Genomic DNA, 23,987 nt, shown 5'->3' with positions numbered 1-23,987 from the left:
CCACGGAGACACAGCAAGAATCCCCCTTTGGTTTATGTTCTCCTGAACACGGAGATAAAAAGAATGACTGGAGACTGCCAGTCTTCTACCACATTACACTGCTTCCTAGAAGAAAGATGCATGTATGTTACCGTTTATTGTGTAAACCCTCAAATACCCACAGATAATGAAGTCAAGAGGCTGTTAGACTGATCCTCATAAAACTTTCAGGATGATTTATGCAAGTGCCACATTCTTGCTCGATGTATTTAGACAATTGCTGACCTAGCACATCATGGTATATATAATTAACACATACAAAGGAGGAAAATTATCATCTTGTTGCTGCACTGTAATCAAATTTAGTTGGTGAAAATATGCACGTCATCTTAATTGGCTAGCTTTTGCAAAAATAACTGGTTTTATTAATATCCAGGGTGAAACCTCAAATTGTCAGCAAAAAGGTTCATAAATTCCTAAGTCACACAACTATAAATGTATTAAATTTCACATTAACAATTTACCACTAACAAAAAGCAAAATAGTTTCTGAAGGGATTATAAATAACCAGACTAAAAGCAGGTTGAGAACACGGATTTTGCTTATGGTTCGATTGCTTACAGCAGTGTTTTCAAGCTTAACGTACATACAAAATGGTACTTATCCTAACTATTGTGCTGGCCTTAATATTTTCCATTCAATTATATGTATATATAGTAGTCTCCCCTTATCTGTGGGGCACACCTCCCAAGACACCCAATGGGTGCCTGAAACCACAGACAGTACTGAACCCTACATATACCATTTTTTTCCTATACATACATAACTATAATAAAGTTTAATTTATAAATGACGCACAGTAAGAGATTATTAGTGATAAAACAGAGCAATTAAAACAATATGTTATAGGGGCGCCTGGGTGGCTCAGATGGTTGGGCGTCTGCCTTCGGCTCAGGTCATGATCCCAGCGTCCTGGGATCGAGCCCCGCATCGGGCTCCCGGCTCCGCGGGGAGCCTGCTTCTCCTCCTCCCTCTGCCTCTCTGCCTGCTCATGCTCTCTCTCTCCCTCTCTGTATCTCTGTGTCTCAAGTGAATAAATAAAATAAAAAAAAACAAACAATATGTTATAAACAAAAGTTATGTGAATGTGGTCTTCTTCAAACTATCTTGTTATACTATATTCACCCTGTGATGATGTCAGATGATAAAATGCTTGCGTGAGGAGGGGCTCCTGGCCGGCTCAGTTGGTTGTGTCCGACTCTTGATTTCGGCTCAGGTCATGATCTCAGGGTCATGAGATCGAGCCCCATGTTGGGCTCCACGCTCATCGGGATGCTGCTTGCGACTCTCTCTCTCTCTCCCCCTCGGCCCCTCCCCCCTGCTTGTGCGCTCGCTCTTTCTCTCCCTAAAATAAATAAATAAATCTTAAAAAAAATGCCTATGTGAGGAGATGAAGTGAGGTTAATGACACAGGCATTGTGATGCAGTGTTAGGCTACCACTGGCCTCCTGACAATTTGTCAGAAGGTGGATCGTCTGTTTCCAGGCTGCAGCTGACCACCGATAAAAAAAAAAAAAAAAACCACGGAAAGCAAAATTGCAGGTAAGGGGGCACTACTGTATTGTTTTAAATGCTAGCAAAGAAGTTCTTCACCAAATTGATTCCATGACCTACTAATGCTGTGGTCTCACTCTTGGCTGAAAAGTAGAAGCACTTAAGAGCTTCTAAAATATCCTAAGGTCCAGGCCACATCCCAGACCAATTAGAATCTTTGGGATGGGACCCAGACATCGGAATATTTTAAGGCTCCCTGAGGGATTCCCAAGGTCAGCCACGGTCGAGAAGCCCTGCGTTAGTTGGTACTGAGTGATCCATAGTTTGAAAAGCATTATTATAGGTCAGAGGTAGTGTGGGTACCTTGCAGCTTCCTCTATACCAGTGGTTCTCAACTGGGGTGATTTTGTCACCCTTGGGACTTTTGGCAATGTCTGGAAGTATTTTTTATTGTCACAATTGGGAGGGAGGAGCTATCTAGCGAATAGAGCCCAGGGATGCTGCTAAACATCCTACAATGCACAGCGCAGCCCCCACAATCAAGAATTATCCAAAATGTTGGGGCGCCTGGGTGGCTCAGTTGGTTAAGCGACTGCCTTCGGCTCAGGTCATGATCCTGGAGTCCCAGGATCGAGTCCCGTATCAGGCTTCCTGTTCAGCGGGGAGTCTGCTTCTCCCTCTGACCCTTCCCTCTCTCATGTTCTTTCTCTCTCTCTCTCAAATAAATAAATAAAATCTTTAGAAAAAAAAAAGAATTATCCAAAATGTCAATAGTACTGTGACTGAGAAATCCTGGCCTACACTTTGAACTGACCACATATTAGTAACATTCAAATATCTACTGGATTCCCAGATTGGATCCCCAAATTGACAGCCCTCTCTATGCTAGAAGTTGGGCTGTCGAGTACTTAATAAAGAACAAGGGAAGCTCCCTGGTTTGTATTGGCCCAGAAAGCCCAGAACTAATCATTACGACACTGGACATAAGCCATGACCTCGAACAATAGTTGCCACGTCCTGCACACCTACTATGTATCAGGCACCACGAAGTGCTGTGAGTTGTGGTAATGACACTTGCCAAATGTCCTGATGCCAGTTCTATATAAGCAAAACCAGTGGGGACGGTTAAGCTTCAACCTTGTTTTGACAATGCCTGCCTAAGAAAAAGTTCCTGAACCGTTTACCTGCCAAACAATAACCATGCCAACCTGTGTCCAAATCCTCCGAGGCTTAGTTACTCGCCAACACTGAACTTCAGTGTTTATCTGATTTTTATGACTTAAGCACTGTAGTAAAATCTTCTTTTCACTTGTGCTAAAAAGCCATTTTTATCAAGCCTGTCACCGAAAAAACCCACAACAGTGCAAAGGCCATTGTCCCTCTGCCAGCACAGTTCTGAATGTTTAGGCAAGCATCCCTCGATGCTCCACTCCTTTTGTCCTCATTCATGTGACAGCTATAAAATAAAACCCTTGAGTTTTAAGCGTTTTACAGAGAGTATGTTTCTTCAGAGTGGAAGGTGGGCTGTGCCGTGTAAATGAGAGAAGAAATAGGGAGCAACTTGGAAATGTATCCTCAAGTCACAGAAAAGCAATCCTATGGCATGGCTGGTTCTCCAAGAAGGGGCAACTCCTGGCTGATCCCTCCAAGTACCATCAACTCCGCTCAAGTCTGTGTTCTCCTGGGCCAGCGGCAACTAGGTTCATACACTCACGGCTGAGGAATCTGGAAAAGCAGTGAGCTGCCACTCCTCAGGCACATTCCAATATGAAGAAAGCAAAGCTGCCAGAGGCAGTGAAGTGTCCCTGACTGCAGGTCAGTGGAAATTTTCTGCTGTGGCAAGGGGTTAGTCAGCACTCCTCCTGACCACCCGTTCTCCTGGCTCTGAAAAAGCTGGACGTGGACAAAGGCTTCCCCCAACCCCCACCGAGATTTAGGAGGTAATGTTATTTCCATCCGATCCTCGGGGCGACCTGTGAACGAGGCTACTATGATTTCCACAGTAGAGAGGAAGAAACCTCAGAGAAGCTACTGGCCTACCCAAGGTCAGAGAATCAGCACTGGAGCAAGACCAGAACAGGAGACTTCTGACTCCTGGTCAGAGCTGGCCTCTGAGCTAACCCTGCCACAAAGAACACCTCATTAGCTCCCAAGGCAGATTTCTGTTCTCTCTGTAAGCTTTGCCTTCCACCCAAGTGCCTGAGCTATGCCTTCCAGACCAAGCATTCCTTCTTTTTTTCTCCATGAGACAAGTCTTCAAATGTTTGAAGATGTCATTTGACCCCGATCATGACTTCGGTTCTTCGGGGCACTATTTCCAGCCCCCTCAACTCCTCCCCAGATACTGTGGTTTTCAGATCTTCACCAGCACAGTCTCAGAAATGTGGTGCCTGGGACAAGACTTGGGGTTTGGGGTGCGGTCTGGCAAATGCACTGGAATGGTTAATTCTGTGTCAACCTGATTGGGCTACAGGGTGCCCAGATAGTTGGTCAAACATTATTCTGAGTATTTCCGTGAGGGTGTCTGTGGATGAGATTAACATTTAAATCAGTAGACTAAGTAAAACAGACTGCCCTTCCTAACATGGGTGGGCCTCAAATCAGTTGAAGGCCTGACCCTTCCCTCTGAGTAAGAGAAAATTCTCCTGCCTGACAAACTCATCTCCTTCAAACTGGGACATCAGCTCTTCCTGGTTCTACAGTAGCCTGCTGGCCTTCGGATTCAAACTGGGACAGACTCTGCAGAACTGGGGACTTGCTAGCCTCCATAATCATGTGAGCCAATTCCTTACACCTCTTTACATATATACGTGGACCCTTAATGAGGCCCAAAATCACATTAGCTTTTCTATCAGCTGACTGGTATCGCATATTCATTAATTTATACCTTAAACATACTTGTGACAAATATTTATTGAGCACCTGCTTCCACTATGCCAGGCACCGCTGGAGATGCTGGGATAATAGTACAGAAGGTGACAGACAAAACTCCCCATCCTTGTGGAGCTTACAGTCTAGTAAGGAAGTCAGAGGAGCATGGTAAGTAAGTCAAATATGTAATAGCCTAAGAAGTGCTATGGAGAGAGAAGAGAAGGTTTAAGTGCTGTCATGGGGAAAGTCCAACTGAGAAAGTCATGCTTGAGCAGTTAAAGCCCTGAAAGAGAGAGACAGCAAGCCCTGCGGATGGACGTCAGAAGGAAAGCATCTGTGGTTGAAACAGCAGTAAGTGTAAAGGTTGGGCGAGGGGGAGGGGGAGCAGGGAGGCCAGTGTGGCCGGAGCACTGGGATGGGTGGGCGGAGCGGTGGGGGGTGGAGTGGGGGACAGGTAGGTGAGAAGGTCAGAGAGGTCAGTGAGACCAGGAGGTCCAATCTGACCTTACCTTTACCCAACCTTACCCTGCTGCTAAGGACTTGTGGTGTTTAGTCTGGGTGAGATGGGCCACCACTGAGAGTTCATGAAAACAGCTAACAAACATTTTAACAGAATTACTCTGGCTGCTCTGGCCAGTCTAGACTGAAGGGAGACAAGAGTCCAGGAGTAGACTTCTGCAATAACCCCGGGGAGAAAGGGTGGCAGCTCACACCAGGGAGGTGCTGGTGGAGATGCTGGGACCTAAATCCCCAGGTCTTGATTTTATCGGGTCGAGGCTTTTTGCATCCTTCCCTTATACTAGTAACTCTTTCATATAAATACAAAGCTTTATATTTATTCCTTAGACCCATATTTGAAGTCTGTGGAGAACACATAAAAATCCTCATTCTGTTAGCTGTCAACATCGCTGTATTTCATACACGGTGCCTTGTACACATTCATCTGAATCCCTGAGCAGTGGAGTAAGACCAGGCTAAGGTCTGTGGACTTTCAGGTACACTCTCATGCTGACCCCAGCATGCTGAACAGCACTTGCTGGGGTCCCAGGTTGTTTAGCAACTACAAAGTTAACCCCACAGAACTGTCCTCACCTCATCTCTAAGGGCATTGTGCTAGAACCTGCCTGGAGTCCTGCTGAAATAAAGACATGCTCTATCACTGTCATCCCTCCACTGGTCATTCCCTAGTCCCTACCTCATCTTCATGGTATGGTATCCTCATTAGAGTCTGGCTTGGGTTAAAGTCTGTGGAAGAACCTAGATATAAAGAGAATAACGACAACCAAAAAATATTTTTTCTCATACAAGGAGGGGTTACAATCACAATTGCAAAGAAAATAACTACATGAGTGAATATGGAATTGTTTAAGAAAATGTGAAGAGCAAGGATTTTATATTCAGATAAAACGGCAGAAACTTTCCAAGGCTATTTATTCCATCCCCCATTCTCCACCTTATTTATAGGTTCTTGCCATGCTACCACCCCACTTTTGGTTCGAATATCTCAAGCAACCTGTATCTCAAGGATTACAATCACCTCCTATCTTCCAAGCCGCCAATCCTATGTCCTTCCTCCACCCTGGCACCTGAGGGATCTTTCTAAAAAGTCAACACATGATGATGCAGGGTAGTATCTAAGCATCTTAGATGGCATATGACCAGAGAGAGCCTCTCCCTGCCCCACTCCCCACCCCTCCCCCATCTACTCACCATATGGAATCACTCAGCGGCAGACACATTCTGCTGCTTCAGGCTCTGAAGTATTTTTACATCCTGCTCCCCACCTGGACCGCTCTTCCCAAGCCTCCCTGACGCCTCTCCTCTCCTCAGGGTGGAGTGGGGCACAGGTGTCTTGTCACACCTCTAGTCTAGCCCCTCTCTCACATGAACTGTGACTATCAGCAAACCTGACACAAGAACACCACCAGGAGGGCCAAGAAAGCACCTTGTTCATTCTAAATCCCTGGGGCCTGGCACAGAGCTTGGCACAAAGCAGGGACTCGGTAATTGCTTGTTGAATGGAACTCAGTTCTGTTACTTACAGGAAAGGATATGCCATAATTTCTTCGTTCCTGTAACCCGAACTCCTTACTTCCCTCACTGCCCGGGAAATGATCTTTTAGCCAATCTTTAAACCCCACGATTTGCTTTTTCACCCAATAACTCCAACTAAAAACCAATTATTAAATCAGTCAGTAGTTCCATGTCTTCCCCCCCTCCCCCCAAATTCAGTGAACTTTCCTCCTGCTTGCTAATTAAAACCCAATCCTCTGACATTCCCTGACATGACAAACATCTTCCTGTGGGAATGAACGGAGTGCTGAGCTACAAGAATCCTGATCCTTAGCAAGTAAGTGTCTGCTGAAGGGGCAAACGTGAAGCACTTTACTGCCCAACAACCCCTGAGCTGCCGAGATGCACACGGAGCCACCTCCTCTCCTGAATGCTCTTCCCTACTTAAACCACACACATTTGTATTTTCGATTCTGGTTATGCTACCAGATTTTTTTTTAAAGAGCAGAACATTACTCTGTCTGCCAGTGCTGGGAGTTTTATTACAAGAACTTATGGCTAGGAAACGAGAGCCAAGTTTATTATTTTTTCTGGATCAGATTCAACAACCTTGTCCAAAAAGAGCAAGAAAAAGGCAAAAGAGGCAACCAGCCCTTTTGTTTCCACACCTGCATTTAAGCTTTAACTCTTAAAGTCCTAAGCAGATCCACAGAAGCCTCACGATTTATCTCCCAAGCCCAAGTGAAGTGAACAAATCCTGGCCGATGGGTGCAGTCACCAACTTCCTGGAACAGGGGTTCTCTGTTTTAGCACTTAACTCAGCACATCGGCTGACTCAGAGGCCTGGTGGTTGCCTCACAGTATCCCTCTGGGCCTCCCCCAAGTTGGTTTGGTCTTCAGTGAGGGGGGAGACAGAAACTTCGCGGAGGATGGTGCCATCCCATAAGGACTCACCTCGTCCTGTCCCCTTCCTCCTGCCTCACTGCCCTCACCTCACAAAGAATGCTCCCAGACGGAATGACCCTGATAAAGTAGTCTCATCTGAAGTTGCACCTCACCCTCTTCAAGGCCCCTCACATGTTACCTTCTCATGGGACCTATTTAAAATTATAATCCAGGGGCGCCTGGGTGGCTCAGTCGTTAAGCGTCTGCCTTCGGCTCAGGTCATGATCCCGGGGTCCTGGGATCGAGCCCCGCATCGGGCTCTCTGCTCAGCCGGGAGCCTGCTTCTCCCTCTTCCACTCCCCCTGCTTGTGTTCCCTCTCTAGCTGTCTCTCTCTCTCTCTCTCTGTCAAATAAATAAAATAAAAAATCTTTAAAAAAAATAAAATAAAATAAAATTACAATCCAACCCCCCAGAAGCCCCCCTCTAGCAATCCTGATTCCCCCCGCCCAAACCTGCTTTCCATGTTCTTATTGCTCTTAGATTGTTAGTCACCTTCCCAACTATCATATAATTTACTTATTTATTATGCTTATTGCCCATCTCCTCCCACCAGCTTGTAAGCTCCTTCAGAGGCTGGGATCCTCGTCTGCTTTGTTCGTGGGGATATCCCAAGCACCTATAATAGTGTTGTGTATGGAAAAGATACTCAAGAAGTACTTGTTTAATGAACCAATGAATCTTGAGGTCTGATCAATTGGTAGTACCTGCCTAAAGTTCTGTCCCTGAGAAGGATTCAGAGGTCATTCACACAGAGAAGTCGTGGAGAAACGAGGAGTGGCGTGATCCATCCCGTGTCTGCCAATGGCTTGGGGCAGCCTGTGCGTGCTCCACAGCTGTCCAGGACAGTAGCCACAGGCCACACGCCACCACTGCACACTTGAAATACGGCTAGGGAAACTGAGCTGTGTTGTAAATGTGAACTACACACCAGACTTTGTACTGTGTCATACAGCACAAGAAAAAGGTAAAGAAATCTCAACAATTTTTTTATTGATTACATGTTAAATGATATTATTTGACTATACTGGGTTAAATTACATATGCCATTACAATTAATTTCACTTACTTCTTTTACCTTTTTAAAAGATTTTATTTATTTATTTGAGAGAGAGAGCGTGTGAGCACCAGAGGCGGGAGGGGCAGAGGGAGAAGCAGGCTCCCCACTAAGCAGGGACCCCGAAGCAGAACTCCATCCCAGGACCCTGAGATCATGACCTGAGCCAAAGGCAGATGTTTAACCGACTGAGCCATCCAGGTGCCCCATTTCTATTACTTTTTTAAATGCACTAATAGAAGATTTTAAATTGCCTCTGTGGTTCACATTTTATTTCTATTGGACAGCACTGCTTCAGAACCTCCTCCAATATGACTATAAGGAAGCACTGATAATATCAGTCTATCCATCTGCTTCTTGATCTGGTCTCAGAACATAAACTAATGTCAAGAAGCCTCCTCAAGGCCAATACTTCACAAAGTGTGATCCTTAGACCAGTTTAATCATCCTGCAGATTCCAGGATGGGTAGGAATGTAGGGTCCAGGAAACTGCATTATGACTTTCCTACCACCACCCCCGTAATTCCAAGGCATACTCGAGGATCACTGCTCTAGACTGTAGATACACATATTATTTAAATCCCAAATAATCTTTGTCAAGCATGAACAGGATTGTATACAGATCAAGCAAGAATCCTCTCCTCTGCACTGGTAGAAAAAAAGGGGAAAAAAAAAAAAAAAGCCAAGAGGGAGAGAGTAAAGTCAAGTCATGGATGGAGTCATCTTGCACATCTAAAAAGAAAGAAATGGGCCTTGTGAAATCAGAGGAGCCACAGCCCCCCCAAAGATAAAGAAAAGCCTGCTGACATCTCAGAGGAAAATCTGTTCCAGGAATCAAACACACACCCTCTAGCTCAGCTGTGGTCCATTTGGAGCTTGAGTTATCGGTTGGATGAATGCCTGCTATTCAGGTTGTATAGCTCCTTGGGGCGGCTCTGCTCTGCTCCAACACCCAGCTTCACATATTTACATGACTTTGGCATTGGTCAAAGGGCAGCACGTAGACAATCAGGATCATCTCCTCTCCCTCTTCTGTCCTGCCCTAACCCCAACTTTTACCCACTCCTATTCCTTTGCCCTGACTCCTGTGCAGACAAACCTCTTTTTGGAGTTGCCTGCTTGGGAAAAGAGAGCAAAGCAAGAAAAACAAATAAAGCAAAGAAAAACACATCGGTATTTCCAAAATACCTGCTGTGTCAAGTATTTACTAATTCCATTCTAGAGGAAAAAAAGACAACAGGCATTTCTCTAGAATTTAGGTTTCTATGTAAATAGGATCTATGCAGATGGGTCCTAGGACTCATAACAGTGCCCACACAGAAAGGCATTGAGATTATACTTTGGTGTATTTTGTGCATAAAGTCCAGTAAAAACAAACTCACATAAAGTACTGGAATGGTACTGAAATATTTACCTCCCAGATGAGGACTAAGCCCTACATTCTGAAAGAGGAAAATCACACGCTCTCCCTACCCAATTCCTGGGAGGGCTGTGCTTGCCTATTTCCTCCAAAGCCACGTGATGTGAAATGTGATCTGAAACATGTTTTCTATTAACCATATATCATGACTCAATGTTTTTTTTTTTAAGTTTGTTTTAAAGAAATAATAACTTCCATGCCCATGAACCTACAGTCATAATTTGTAATGCTACATATTCATGAGCCATGTGATTATGGTATCTGCCAATCACACATTCAAGAAACACAAGTCCATGCAACCATTTAAAAATTCTTGGGTGTTTTTTATTTTGTATCTACAACCAGATTACTTTCTTCTACTAAAACGACTTAAAACATATTTGACACTTTTTCTCAAAACATTCATAATGGTCACCCTCTGCTTTTAATTTTTATTTTTGCTCAACTATAAAGAACTGAAGGACTGAAACTGCCCTCTGTTCTTAACACCCAACATGTTTACACAGGTCCAAGAGGAAAGCTCTGAGATGCTGCCCTCTGAATATAAACATGCACAAACTTGAACGTGAGCCACTACAGAAGCAATACTCTAATCTCCCATGGCGATGTTACAAAAATGATAGTACATGTGAATACACAAAGAGAAGCAAAATATGTCACTCCACCTGAAAGACAGACTCAGTCCACACAGGTTACCAAATTAATGAAGCATGAGCTGCTTTATAATGTACAGTTTTCCAAACTAGAGTCCCAGGCCACACAGGGACCCTTGATGGTCTTAGAAAATGAGCTCTCCAGACTCCTAAATTTACCCTTTCTCACCCGCCAATGTTAGCAGGATTTTAGGATGAGCATGACCCAAAATTGAAAGTGCACTTGCCATCTAAAGGGTATTTTTCAGGGGAGCCTGGGTGGCTTAGTCAGTTGAGCATCCAAATCTTGATTTCGGCTCAGGTCACCAACTCAGGGTCATGAGATCAAGCCCCATGTCAGGCTCAATATTGAGCCTGCTTAAAATTCTCTCCCTCCCTCTGCTTAAGATTCACCCCTACCCCTACACTCATGCGTGCATGGGCGCGCTTGCGCACTCTTTCTCTAAAAAAAAAAGAAAGAAAGAAAAGAAGAGAAAAGAAAAGAAAAGGTATTTTCCAGGAAAAAAACAAAACGATGGCATCATTACTATTACTTGCCACGATCCTCAATCTGTTTTTGCCCTCCAAATGTGCTTCTGGGAAATCCCTCACCAGGGAAGATTCTTTTATTTTTCTTTTAAGTTACGTCCAGTCTGCCAATCCAGGTTCAAGGGCACAAATGGAAATTTATAAGTGCTTGGCTCCAAATAGGTTCTTAGAATTCCCTTTACAGAATCCCTCTTTATCACGATGGATAATCTAAGTTCCATTTTATAGACAAGGAAATTAACACTCAGAGAAGCTACAGGATCTGTCCGAGCCACACAGCTAGTAGAAAGCAGAGCTGACAACAGAAACACAGACTTTCTTTCCCGCTGGAGAGCTGTTTCTACTCCACTACCATGGAGTAGTCAGCTACTGAACTCAAGAAATCAGTACAGCTGGGTAGACAGAGTCCCACCATAGTCTCCAAGCAATAGAACACGGGGAGATAATAAACCATAAAGGTTCTTACTGATCACTTACCAAGTGAACAAACCTCTGTTATGGAAATGAATTCCCTCATGTTAAAATGAGGAAAATAACAGGACCTACTTCATAGGCTTGTTATGAAGGTTAAATAAGGTAATATATACAAAATGCTTGGAAGAGTGCCTAGCACATGGCTCGTGCTCTAAGTGTTTGTCAAATGTACATATACGTGTATACATAGACTCACAACAGGCCACAAGGGTTGTCTCACAGACGGTAAGGTTGACAGGCCACAATTCATTCCTCACTGTGACTGGACCATTGCCTTCTTGTCCAAACTGCCAGAAAAGGATATATGAACCCTGTTTTCAAGGGTTGGAGCAGGGCTGGCTCCAAACAGTAGCTCTGAACATCACCCAGCAGCCTGTATCAACCAGAAACTATAGAATCTCCAGAACAGGCTCTCTGTGATAAACATGGAAGGGCTAGAGATCAAATGGGCTTTTGGGGGCTTTTGGCAGAGGTGGCAGATGGATAAGCCCCTGACTTCTAGGTACACTCTGGGTCCGAGGATCACAGCTGTGTCATTCACCCACCCAAATGGGACAAGGCAAGAGCACAGTGAAGAGAACTCCCTGGCCCAGGGGCATTCAGAGGCCATCTGAGGACAGGGTGTTAGTTAGCACCAAGGGCAAAAACCGAGAGGAAAAACTGTTCTTGGGATACACTTCTACCTCGGACAAAGAAACAAGAAAGGCCAAAGGGGCCCTTTCTTCTGCAGAAATCAGCTTCCAAGCCAGGGGGTTGGATGATGGAGGTCTGGAGTGCCAGAATTGGGCTGCCTCAAATAAACCCAATGACTCTGTGCCCAGGAAGGAGTCAGGCCATCACGCAGTCCCCGTCAGAGACGGGGAATGCAGGCCACCTGTGGGGAATGCTTACCAAGAGCCTCACTGTCTACAGCTTGTGTCTACAGGACCAAGGCGCAGCCACAAGCTTTTAAGCCAGCCTCACCACAGTCTCCCAGGAGACAGGTCTCTCCCCGTCCCACAACACAAGAAAATATTCTGCAACCTCCCTTAACAAAACACTCACTTTTCTACCAAACAGCCCCTTGAAGGCCGCCTACGACATTAACCAAGGGCACCAGCGATGTCACGTTTGATACAATTGCCCAAAGCTTGGGAGGGGCAGCTCCATCAGATTGCCAGATTAGCCTTGGACCATAAAGCCTTAAAGCAAGTAACGGAACTCTTACGCAAAGAAACCAGCCTTCCCCCCTCGGTGAAATCAAGTTTATTTAACCCCAATTTGTTGAATGAAAGCAAAGCCTTCACAGAGATGCGGCCCAGGCCTGCACACAGACATGACACAGCAAGTCCTGCCAAGCCAGGAAAAGTCGACGCTTGCGTGAACCCTCCAGGACAGGATGTCTTGATCAGGAAGAATACACCCAGGCAAACCTCATAAGGCCAAGGGGCCACTCACGGGCAACATTCACAAGCCTTAACCCGGCAAGTTAAGATAAATCCTAGGAAGTCTTCCAAGAAACTCTTTCTGGACAAGGATTACCAGCTGAAACTGGCCTCTTTCCAACGCTTGAATTGCCACAGTGACATTTAGGAAGAGCTCTCTTACCACAAATGGGCCAGAAATTCGTTCCTAGGAAATATGGTAGTTGACTGACCCTAGTTCATGAGAGGATCAAGCCCCGTACAATTAGGGCTCTTATGGACAAGCCACAAAACCAACAGATAAGCAGTCTCTGGAACAAAAATGCATGGTACACAACCACTTGGAATATCCCACAGGGCACAGTGAGTCATTCCACAAGAGACATTTTTTGAAAAAGAAGAAGAACCAATCCTGAAATGTTTAGTTATTTAATCTGCCTCTGAGAGAGAATTTATTTGGGGAAAGCCTCACTGGAAAATCCAAAATGGTGTATGTGGACCCCTGGCCAGCACGCTCCTAGCATACAGGAGTGACACTTGCGGTCGAGCAAAAAGCTGTGCTCGTGTCTGCAGCCCTGACCCAGGCTGCTCCCTGGCCCGCCTCACAGATGGAGCTGCCTTCACTGCATTTGCAAGAGGAGGATTCTCATCTTCTCCCCTCTTCAGGATCCAACAGTGGCACTTCTTACACTGAACTGCAATTCCCAATCTCTTCACCATCTCTGGCGGGCAGTTCCTCGAGGGCAGGCAGTCCATTCCATTTCTCTCTGGAATCCTCCATACCTAGCCTCTGTTCGCAACAGCCCGCAGGCACTAAAAACCCAGGTGTGGCATGAACGAACAAGTAGATGCATAAACTGTCATCTCAGGTATCCTCATCTCATGTTTTTCTAAACGTGGAGAGAGCTGCCAAACAAGGGAAAGGAGGAATTTCGAAAAGAAAAACAAAAAATCATTTCCAGATTTTTAAATGCAACATAGTGGAGGATACGGGCATTTTTTTTGCTTTGTTTTTAAGTTCCCTCCTCCACAACCAAATGTGAATGCCTGAGTTATTCAAAGGGCATTTTTGGATACTACAACTCTCACTTACACATCACTTGGAGTCATGAAAAGGAATGCGTGGACATGGGCCGTGTTATAGGCTGTGCACGTCCCTTCCTCGAGCGGAGCTGAGCGCACATCTGGGGCTATTTAACAACTGATTGGAAATTTCGCCTTCTGATTTCCAGTTAAATACTGGGCACAGGAAAACAAATAACACTTGTTTTTCACTGAGCCTTGTCAGTCATCCAAACTGCAGGGCAGACCAGAGAGCTGCCTGTGGTTTGGTGGCAGAGACCCAAAATAGTTAGACCTTTTTTCCCCCAAGTTGAAGTACAAGGAATAAACCAGATTTTGGCAACCCCAGGCTCTTCACCAACCCCTCCCCCACATCTCAGAAACACAAAACTAGATTTTAAATATTAAGCATATTCCTGGTATTAATTTACAATTTTCATTAGGATTAAATTTTGATTTGTTTTTATTCCAAAGCCAATAGCACAGCGATTGGTTTCTTGCATTTTTTTTTCAACGGCCCTGCCCTGATATTTACTTGGATTTGCTGAAGAGGCAATGTTCAGATTACCATTTTCTGTTTCCACTTAAACTGGAATGTAATATCTAGAGCCGTATTATCAAAGAATCAGAGAGTCTCTTTAGAGACTGGCTAGTACCACCTCCTCACTTTAGAGATGAGGAAACTGAGGCCCAAGGAGTGAAGTGATTTTGTTCAATGATACAGAACTAGGTAGTGGCACAGCCCCGTAGTACTCAGGCCTCCCGGTACCCAGGCCAGGGTATTCAGCGGAAACAAAAATCTGAGTTACCTCTGAGTAGAGCTGCCTGATAAAATACGGAACAGCTAGTTAAATTTGACTTTCAGATGAACAGTGAATAATTTTTTAGAGTAAGTACGCCCCACATATCATATGGGCATACAAAAAAGAAGTAATTGTTGTTTATTTGAATTTCAAATTTAATGGGCATCCTGTAAATCTGTCAACTCTGGAAACCTTATCTTAGAAACCAATATCCTCTCCCACTCCATACCTCCACTCAAACATACACATGTATACATACATTTCTTTCTTTTTAATGTTAATGGCTGGAAAATAGAAGTTGCAGCACAGTAATCCCAAGGACTAATGAGACTGGAAGAAGTTGCTGCTTATTTTTTTATTTTGTTCCTCTTAGATGCCTTTCTTCCTTATAAGAATGTAAAACAACTAACACTGACATGATGAGACATTAAAAGGCTGACATTAAAAGGCTGGCCAAGGCCTCTGGATTAGACATTTTAGGTCTCATCTTGAGCCGTTTCTGCTTGTCCCAGGGCTCTGAGTCTGTGGACCTCACAGGAAAGTGCACTCAGGTTCGGAATATAATAAAACAACATTAAAACAAAACGAAACAAAAATCAGGTACGTGGAATAAAGTAAAAAGATGTATTTTTAAATCCAGTTCATTGGTTTTATACCTCAATTTTTATTATTTTTTAAGATTTTATTTATTTATTAGACAGAGAGAGAGAGTGAGCACAAGCAGGGGGAGCGGGAGAGGGAGAGGGAGAAGCAGGCTCCCCGCTGAGCAGGGAGCCAGACGCGGGGCTCAATCCCAGGACCCCGGGATCATGAACTGAGCCAAAGGCAGACGTTTAACCGACTGAGCTACCCAGGAGCCCCTACACCTTAATTTTTAAAAAGAGTGCTGGAGAGAATTTTTTTCCTAACAACTTAACTGAGATAAAATTCACATATATAATATCCATCCTTTTAATCTGTACATTTCAGGGTTTTTAGTATATTCACAGTTGTAATCTAATCATCACTACCTAATTCCAGAACATTTTTACCATTCCCCAGAGAAACTGCATACCATTAGTAGTCATTCCTCATTCTCCCGTCCCACCAGCCTTCGTAATCACTGATGTACTTTCTGTCTCTATGGATTGGCCTGTTCTGGAAACAAATGGAATCACACAACATGCGGCCTTTTGTGTCTGGCTTCTTTCACTTATAATGTTTTCAAGGTTCATCCATATTGTGGTATGTATCAACACGCCACTCCTTTTAATAGCCAAATAATATTCCATTGCATGGATACACATTTTTTTAACCCATCCAACAGTTAATGGATATTTGGGATGTTTCCACTTTTGGGTTGTTAAGAATAATGCTGCTATGAACACTTGTGGGCAAGTTTTTCTGTAGACATATGTTTTGCCCAACTGTCTTCTAAGGCACCATTTTAAGTTCCTGCCAGCCATTTATGAGGGTTCCAATTTCCCTACATCCTCAATAGCACTTGTTATTATTTGCCTTTTTTATTAGAGCCATCCTAGGTGTAAAGTGGCATCTCGTTGTGGTTTTAAGTCTGCATTTTCCTAATGAATAATGATATTGGACGTTTTCATGTGCTTATTGGCCATTTGTGTTTTTTCTGTGATGAAATGTCTATTCAAATTGTAGCATATTTCTAAAGACAATCTAGTACTGTTCCCATTTTTTTTTTTTTTTAAGCAAACTCAGGTTGACAGTTCAGATATTTATTGCCCAGTTGAGCTATGCTTTTTTTTCAGTGTGGAAATAATTGCATAAATAAAGTTTTTGCAGACTGAGAGAGTAGGGTTATTCTTATTTCTAATTGCATTGAGGGACAACTCTAACCAATTCAATATTCTCTGGGCCACCCATACACCCTACAAAAGAAAATCTACACAGCTGTGACAACTCCATCATGCATGCACACATGCACGTAACATGTGTGTGTGTGCACGTGTGTGAGAGAGACACTCATACTTAAAGACTCACTACTTGACAATGAAACAATCACTCTTCATCCCACTCTGTTTCCTATGTAACCAGAACAACCAGATAAAGGAACTGCACTCACAGAGGAAACTCAATCCCACACTCTCCCCCTACCTGACACGCTCCTTCTTGCCCGCACTGTGAAATCCTAAGAAGGCCTAGAATGATTTGACGGAAAAAGCCAGATACCTTTATCAGACACTATTAAAGTATAATGTTTCTAGTCACTCTCATGGGTGGCTAAGACACAGCAACACAAGCCCCTGCTAACTAACTACGGAAGGTTCCCTTTTTAAGTTGGGGCAGCTGTAATGCAGACGTGTCAAGTTAAGGTAAAAGGTCATCCTGAACAGAGGAGTAATACCATTGCTTCAACTTTTCTCACCACTCTACTTAAAAGGAAAAAACAAACCAAAACTGCTTAGTATTGTAACTCTACCTGGAAAGTAAAGACAGCTTTAAGGCAGTGATGCAGACACACCCATCTTAGACTAAGAATCAAGAGACTGCGCCTGGGTGGCTCAGCGTGCACCTCTTGATTTTGGCTCAGGTCATGATCTCAGGGCTGTGAGACTGAGCCCTGCCTTGGGCTCTGTGCTCAGCGGGAAGCCTGCTGGAGATTCTTTCTCTCCCTCTTCTTCTGTCCCCCACCCTCCAAAAAGACTGCCTCTCTCCTCTGCAACTCTGAGCTCGTTGGGTAACCTGGGAGAAGTCAGTGATGGAAATGGCCAAGCCCCAGTTTCTGAAAATTCCATGGGCCTTTCTGAAGTGTTTGTAAAATAATGTAATTATCTTATCGCCAAACTTTAACTCTTAATAACTATAAATGGATAAACAGAATTCACCACGAGTTTTCTATCCAGCAGCAGATCCCTCTGCTGCAACAGCTGTCCAGTGGATGCGCAGACCCTGAAATTCCTTTCCAGGTACACAGAGCAAGGGAAGAGCTTGCCTTCCCTTCTTCACTTCACACACTCTCTCTTAGGGAGAGCTACCCAGCTTGTGAGAGAGTTTGCATCACCCATCCACTGACCTGAGAACCCGAAGGAACAAAAGATGTTCTACCTTGAAGGAATGTACAGATGGGAGGACAGCATTCTCCCTAAAGAAAGCCTGCTGGACAAAAAAGCAGAGCTCAAGTGTTCCCATTTAAATCCTTGCCTTCTCCCAATGCTGTCTCCCCTTTATTGGTAATTTTAGGTTCATCACTTGACCTGCAATCTCCTTCTGTAGGATTAACTCCAAGTAGGGATGATGTTAAATTGTTAATTAAAGCCATCTCCTTTTTTCATTGTTAGTACATTTTAAACTGATGGCCCAAAAACAGTTCTTATAGATCTTAAACAAAACTAAAGCAAATAAATAATAATTAGGGCTAAGATACTTTCCATTAAAACCCATGGAGTGGTAGGTTCATGAAGAATCCCAAAAGTGACCAGTACAACTATGATATATGCAGCCCCCACTTTAATCTAGACCTGTAGCCCAGAAAAATAGGAACTCATTTCAATCTTGAACAGGACAGGCCAGACATTTATAATTAGAAATAGAGATTCAACGTCCTTCCCAAGTGTTCTTCCCGTGATGCAGGGACTGTTAATTTTCCCGTATTACAAGTGAGGAAAATCAGGCTCACAGAAATAAAATAATCTGCCTCAAATTACTACTTGCATTCAAAGGAGGGTGGGCAAAGCCTTTGCTCATAACCTCTCCCATAAACTGCCCAGTGTGGTAGCCTCATATAGCTATTGAGTACCTGCAATAGGGCTGGTATGCCTAAGGAACTATATTTGTAATTTTATTTTATTTTATTATTATTATTTTTTTAAAGATTTTATTTATTTGACAGAGACAGAGACACAGCAAGAGAGGGAACACAAGCAGGGGGAGTAGGAGAGGGAGAAGCAGGCTTCCTGCTGAGCAGGAAGCCCGATGCGGGGCTTGATCCCAGGACTCTGGGATCATGACCTGAGCCGAAGGCAGACGCTTAACGACTGAGCCACCCAGGTGCCCCTATTATTATTATTTTTTAAAGATTTTATTTATTTGACAGAGACAGAGATAGCGAGAGCAGGAACACAAGCAGCGGGAGTGGGAGAGGGAGAAGCAGGCTCCCCCCCAAGGAGGGAGGTGGGACTTGACCCCAGGACCCTGGGGATCATGACCTGAGCCGAAGGCAGATGCTTAATTACTGAGCCACCCAGGTGCCCTATTTTATTTTTTTAAAGATTTTATTTATGTATTTATTTGAGAGAGAAAGAGAGAGCAAGCATGGAGGAAGAGAGGCAGAGGGAGAAAAGAATCTTAAGCAGACTCCATGCTGAGTGCAGAGCCGGATGTGGGCCTTGACCCCAGGACCCTGAGATCATGACCTGAGCTGAAACTAAGAGTTGGACGCTTAACTAACTGAGCCACCCAGGTGCCCCAATATATTTGTAATTTTAGTTAATTTCAATTTAAACAGCTCACCCACAGCTAGTGCCTACAGTATTGGACAATATAGCTCAGCACTCTAAGGGTTGAATGTACATAGACTTCATGATCATAGCCATTTCAGTTACTATCACAAATACCTTTAATTACAGGAGACAGACAATGACTATGAGTATGAAAGAGGCAGTCTGGGGTAAGAGCTTATAGAATAAGTTCCATCTGGGTTTGAAAGAATGTTACTCAATTTGGTTTTGTCCAGTGTTTCCTCATGACTAGATTCAGGTTATGTGCTTGTTTGGCTAGAATACAACATAAACGACGCTGTTTCATTTAAAGGCATACAATGTTCACCTGCACCATATTGGTGAAACTAACTTTGATCACTTGGTTGAGGTATTGTTGGGTACCCCTACTGTATATAGTTACTGTTTTTTCTTTTGTTATTAATAACTAATTTGAGACTATGTAAATATACTATTCCTCAAACTCCCTTCACCTTTGCTATATTTAGCTGCTTCTTCCTTTTTTTTTTTTTTTTTTTAAGATTTATTTATTTCTTTTAGAGAGAGAGGAAGAGAGCACACGAGCAGGGGGAGGGAGAGAGTGACTCCCAAGCAGATTCCCTGCTGAGCACAGAGCCTGATGTGGGGCTTGATCTCATGACCCTGAGATCATGACTTGAGCTGAAATCAAGAGTTGCTTAACCAACTGAGCCACCCAGGTGCCCCTACATTTAGCCTCTATTGATGATTCCTGCCCAATAAACTTTTACAATAAATGATTACAAAATCAGGAATTTCTAACTCCACCATCCCCTCTATATTATTGATTGGCATTTGAATGTAAAGAAGAGCTGTTCCTTATCCCTTTTTACTAATTTATTTATCTACTTATTAGCTGTATTGATTACAGACTCCTACTTTATTCAATAGGTACCTTTGAGATTTTAAAAGTATTCTTCAAATACAAGTGACAAGAAAATATAGATCTGGATTAAGAGTCACTAATTGGCAAAGTCTGCTCACTCTGCAAGAGAAAGAATATTAACTGAGGCCTCTTCTTGTTCTGGATGCTTTGGGGCAAAGAGGTTTAAGAGCCTGAGGCTCTGCAGTCAAGGACATTTGCATGGAGCTCTAGCAATAGACAACATGAGTTATCACTGCGAAGGGCAGTGTTGCTCATCATCAGACATGATATCATACCCCAAAAATTCCATCCAAACAACCCATCAATTTCTCCACAACTAGCAAACTTGAATGTTCTGGCAAACTCAAAAGGACATGATTTACAAATAGTAGGTAATATTTGGATCTTTCCACAAGAGCTGAGTTCCAGTTTTTTTTATAAAATACAAATGTTTTCATTTTGGAACTCGCTGTGTCACTTTCTCAACAAACAGATTCTCGTATCAGAAAGCAGGCTTGTGTTATATACAAATAGAATGGGCTTGTGTGTATTTATTTTGTGGTCAGAGACCACACACCTAGAGGCTATTTACAATGTTTACGTTGCCCTTGATGCCACCAGAGGAGTCTCAGAGCTGAGACCAAAGCCCAGGCCACACAGAGTATGACTGCAGGTCCTGCTCTGACGTGCAAACTAGACCGGACCCTCCCTCCACAGTCAGACACACATGTGCAATGTTTGTTTTCTGTGACTGCTTATCTCCACTGTCCAAACCCCACTAAGAGCATTCTTCAAATTTAACACACTGTGGACTCGGGTATTATTTCAATGAAATAAGCCTTAATTTTAAAAAAGACCTGCAAAGGTTTGGGGTCCTTATATCCCTAAGGATAGTGCGAAGGATTGTCTGGGAGGGTTTCAAACACTTACCAAGAAAAGTCTAGAGACCCCAACTGCAAGCCTCTCTGTCTTCAGATGCCAGACCAGGGGCTGTGGGGAGTTGAGCAGGAACACGACAGGCTTGTGGTGAATGTGGACGGAGGAGATAGGATTGAGGTGCAGAGTGACCTAGGAAGCAAGAGAAAGAGGAATCTTAACACTGGCTCCCCATTAAACTCACTTAGCGCAGCATTTAGAATGCCTTTTCACAGCTCACCGTTAAGAAAAGCTGTAAGTTAGTTCAGAGTCTACGGATAAGATATATTAAGTTGAACTCCATGATACTGCCAATATTTGGCCTTTTTTTTTTTTTTAACTACACAAATGGCCACCTCGTGTAATTCAACCCACACTAATCTCAACCAAAACATGATTCAGCTCCCAGTAATAGTGGAACACAAATAAACAGAACACTTTTTTTTCTTTTCAAAGTTAGCAAAGGCAGAACAAAAGTGACCTTCCCTCAGAATTGTCTTCTCCTTCAGGGCAAATGATGAAGCTGAAAAGTGAGAGTACAGAATCCCCTGGGGACGGGTCATCCCTCTGGATCACCAGAGAAAGGACTTTGTTCTCTTCCAGGTGAGCTCCAACCTCTAAAAAGTTAAATGAGTTCTGCCAAAGAAAAGTGCCGAAAGCTAAGGGAAAGGGGCTGCCAAGGGGAACTGCCAGTGCTTTCATCATCCCAGCTATGAGCTTGAAGGGGTTTTCCAAAAAATGAAGCATAGAGAACACACAGAATAAAAACTGGTTGTATATAAACCTGGTCCAAAAAAAAAAAAAAAACCAGGGAAGAAAACCTCAAGCCTGGATAAGAAAAGTGTGACCAGTTTTGATAGCAGATCAAGGACTATTGTAGGTTACGACTGTCATCATTAACATCATCAAAAAGCACCTACGAGGACAGCTGGAAACAGTGGGTCCAACGACATCTTCCTGGAGCACACCAGCCAAGGTAGGTCAACGTGAACATAGAAAAGCAAAAGGGTACATAAAGAAATAGCAGATGCTTTCATAGAAGCATGTCTCCTACTGGCTTTGTGGACAGAGGGGTGAGATAAGACCCAAGAAGCACATATGGTAAAAAGCTGAACTCACCCAAGAACACCAGAAAGTGATGAGAGGGAAAGCACAAAAAATGACCTTAGTTGGCAAGACAGAGACCGAGTAATACACTGGGAATAACAGAACATCTCAGGCCTAATCCGTAGGAGGATTAAATGGCCTAGATCTATGATCTGAGCCTAGAGAGCCATCAGGGATAGAGCGCTCAAAGCTGGACTATTTTACATCTTCCAGTGGCTGCTGGCCCACTTCGATCTCAATGTATCTCTGCCTTTTATTGTAGGGACTGCCTAGGACATCGATGTCACCTATCACAGTAGCCTCTCAGGTCACTGATAATAAGGCAACAAACTTTACTTTCAATACCCCATGCCTTAGCACATGGTAGGCACTCAGTGGGTGCCAATTAGATATTTAATTTTCTAATTACCAATGCTACAAAAGTACTTTATTCTATTAATAATTTGCACTATGGTATGTAATATCATGTCTATTCATTAACAGTTGAGTGTGCGCGTCTTAATCTCTGAAATAGACTGCAAATACTCAGTAGGCAAAGATATGTCTTACTTTAATACTGTGCTCAAACAGAGTAGTAGACAGTTGTTTCAAGGATTGATTTATCACAGCAGATTCATAAACTTATGTTATCTAAAAGATTAAAAAGGCTGAGTATATTAATAGGTTCAAAGGGACTTAGCTAGCTAATTTACAGAAAAATTTTAAAACACGAGCAATACTATCATGAGCTATTTCTGCAACACAGCTAGGATCATTTTTACCATTTGGCATATGCAAAGTACTAAAAGCAGAGTACTAATGAACAGTGATGTCAAGTACGGCTACAGCATAATAACACATTTCTTGGTTGTACAAACTCTACCTCACAACATTTTGCACAGCTGTCTGCATCTAGAAATAAACAGACTGGTGGCCGCTGTAAACAAGAGAGGCTGCAGAACCAGAGCAGGGGCAAAGCATCAAACTGAATGTGGCATGAACAGAGAGATGCACACCATAGAAAACACACCCTCCAGAGAGGGAAGAAAGGAGAAATGAAGTCATTACTTGTTCAAGAGTACCTGAAAATTGCTAAGAAACACTCTGTCATGAACACTATGTGTCAGTAAAAAGTTTCCAGAGTTATTCATTCCAAAATTGTTTATCAAGCACCATCACGGCACAACGAATAGCCATGCCTATCCACCGAGGGCACGTCAACCCTTTTTCCAATGATTTCCTTTGCAGCCCTGAGGCATACCACTCTTGAAGTGTGTAGATAAAATAGCAATAAATATATATCTCAAATGAACAAGAATTAAAAAAAAAAACTTAGGAAATGAAAAGAAAAATGTGTATGAGACAGATATTGGTGCTGGGGTCCAAAATTTTCCAGATGGTCAAAAGGCCTGGCTCACACAATCAAGGAAAGATTTCTAGGAGCCACAGCTCTGAGCTTTCCTGGAAACGGCTCCCTCTTCAATATGTGGCAGCGTCTGGCCAAGATGAATCTTCGACTCTGGCACACAGGGCCCAGGCAAAGCCCCAAAAACCATCTGGAGAAGAAGAATTCACACTACGATTGGGAAATTAAAAGAAAAATACTCAATACTTCTTTTAAAAAATCATTTGGCAGGAACAGAGAGTCCCCACAAGCACCCACTCACCCAACCCCTCAGCAACCTTCCTCTACTGGAATAAATCTTGCTGAGGGAAAGACAGAGGACAACCAAAAACAACCAACTGAAGAATGAAGGTATAAAAGCTCACCCAATGGTGGGGAGAACATACCCGGAATATCTCTGCAAGAATTCCTGGCTAAGGTGCCTACTTTCTCTCAGGCAGAAAGGAAAGGGGAAGGGGAAGGGGAAGGGGAAGGGGAAGGGGAAGGGAAGGGA

At 43.5% G+C, this 23,987-nt stretch overlaps 1 protein-coding gene across 12 annotated transcripts in view; it reads right to left on the bottom strand.

The window, feature by feature from the left end:
* The window catches only part of TGFBR3 (transforming growth factor beta receptor 3), a 250,516-nt gene that overhangs the window by 106,381 nt on the left and 120,148 nt on the right, over positions 1 to 23,987 (bottom strand). For all 12 annotated transcript variants that reach the window (XM_081818777.1, XM_081818779.1, XM_081818780.1 and 9 more), the window contains exon 4: positions 21,019 to 21,156. In XM_081818777.1, coding sequence (XP_081674903.1) covers positions 21,019 to 21,156 — 138 coding nt within the window. The remainder of the gene's footprint in view (positions 1 to 21,018; positions 21,157 to 23,987) is intronic.

This window comes from Leptonychotes weddellii, chromosome 4 (assembly GCF_054177405.1).
Source record: "Leptonychotes weddellii isolate Sample4059 chromosome 4, ASM5417740v2, whole genome shotgun sequence".
NCBI classification, from domain to species: Eukaryota; Metazoa; Chordata; class Mammalia; order Carnivora; family Phocidae; genus Leptonychotes; species Leptonychotes weddellii.
The sequence above is the reverse complement of the archived record's forward strand: the minus strand, read 5'-3'. Positions and strand labels throughout refer to the sequence as shown.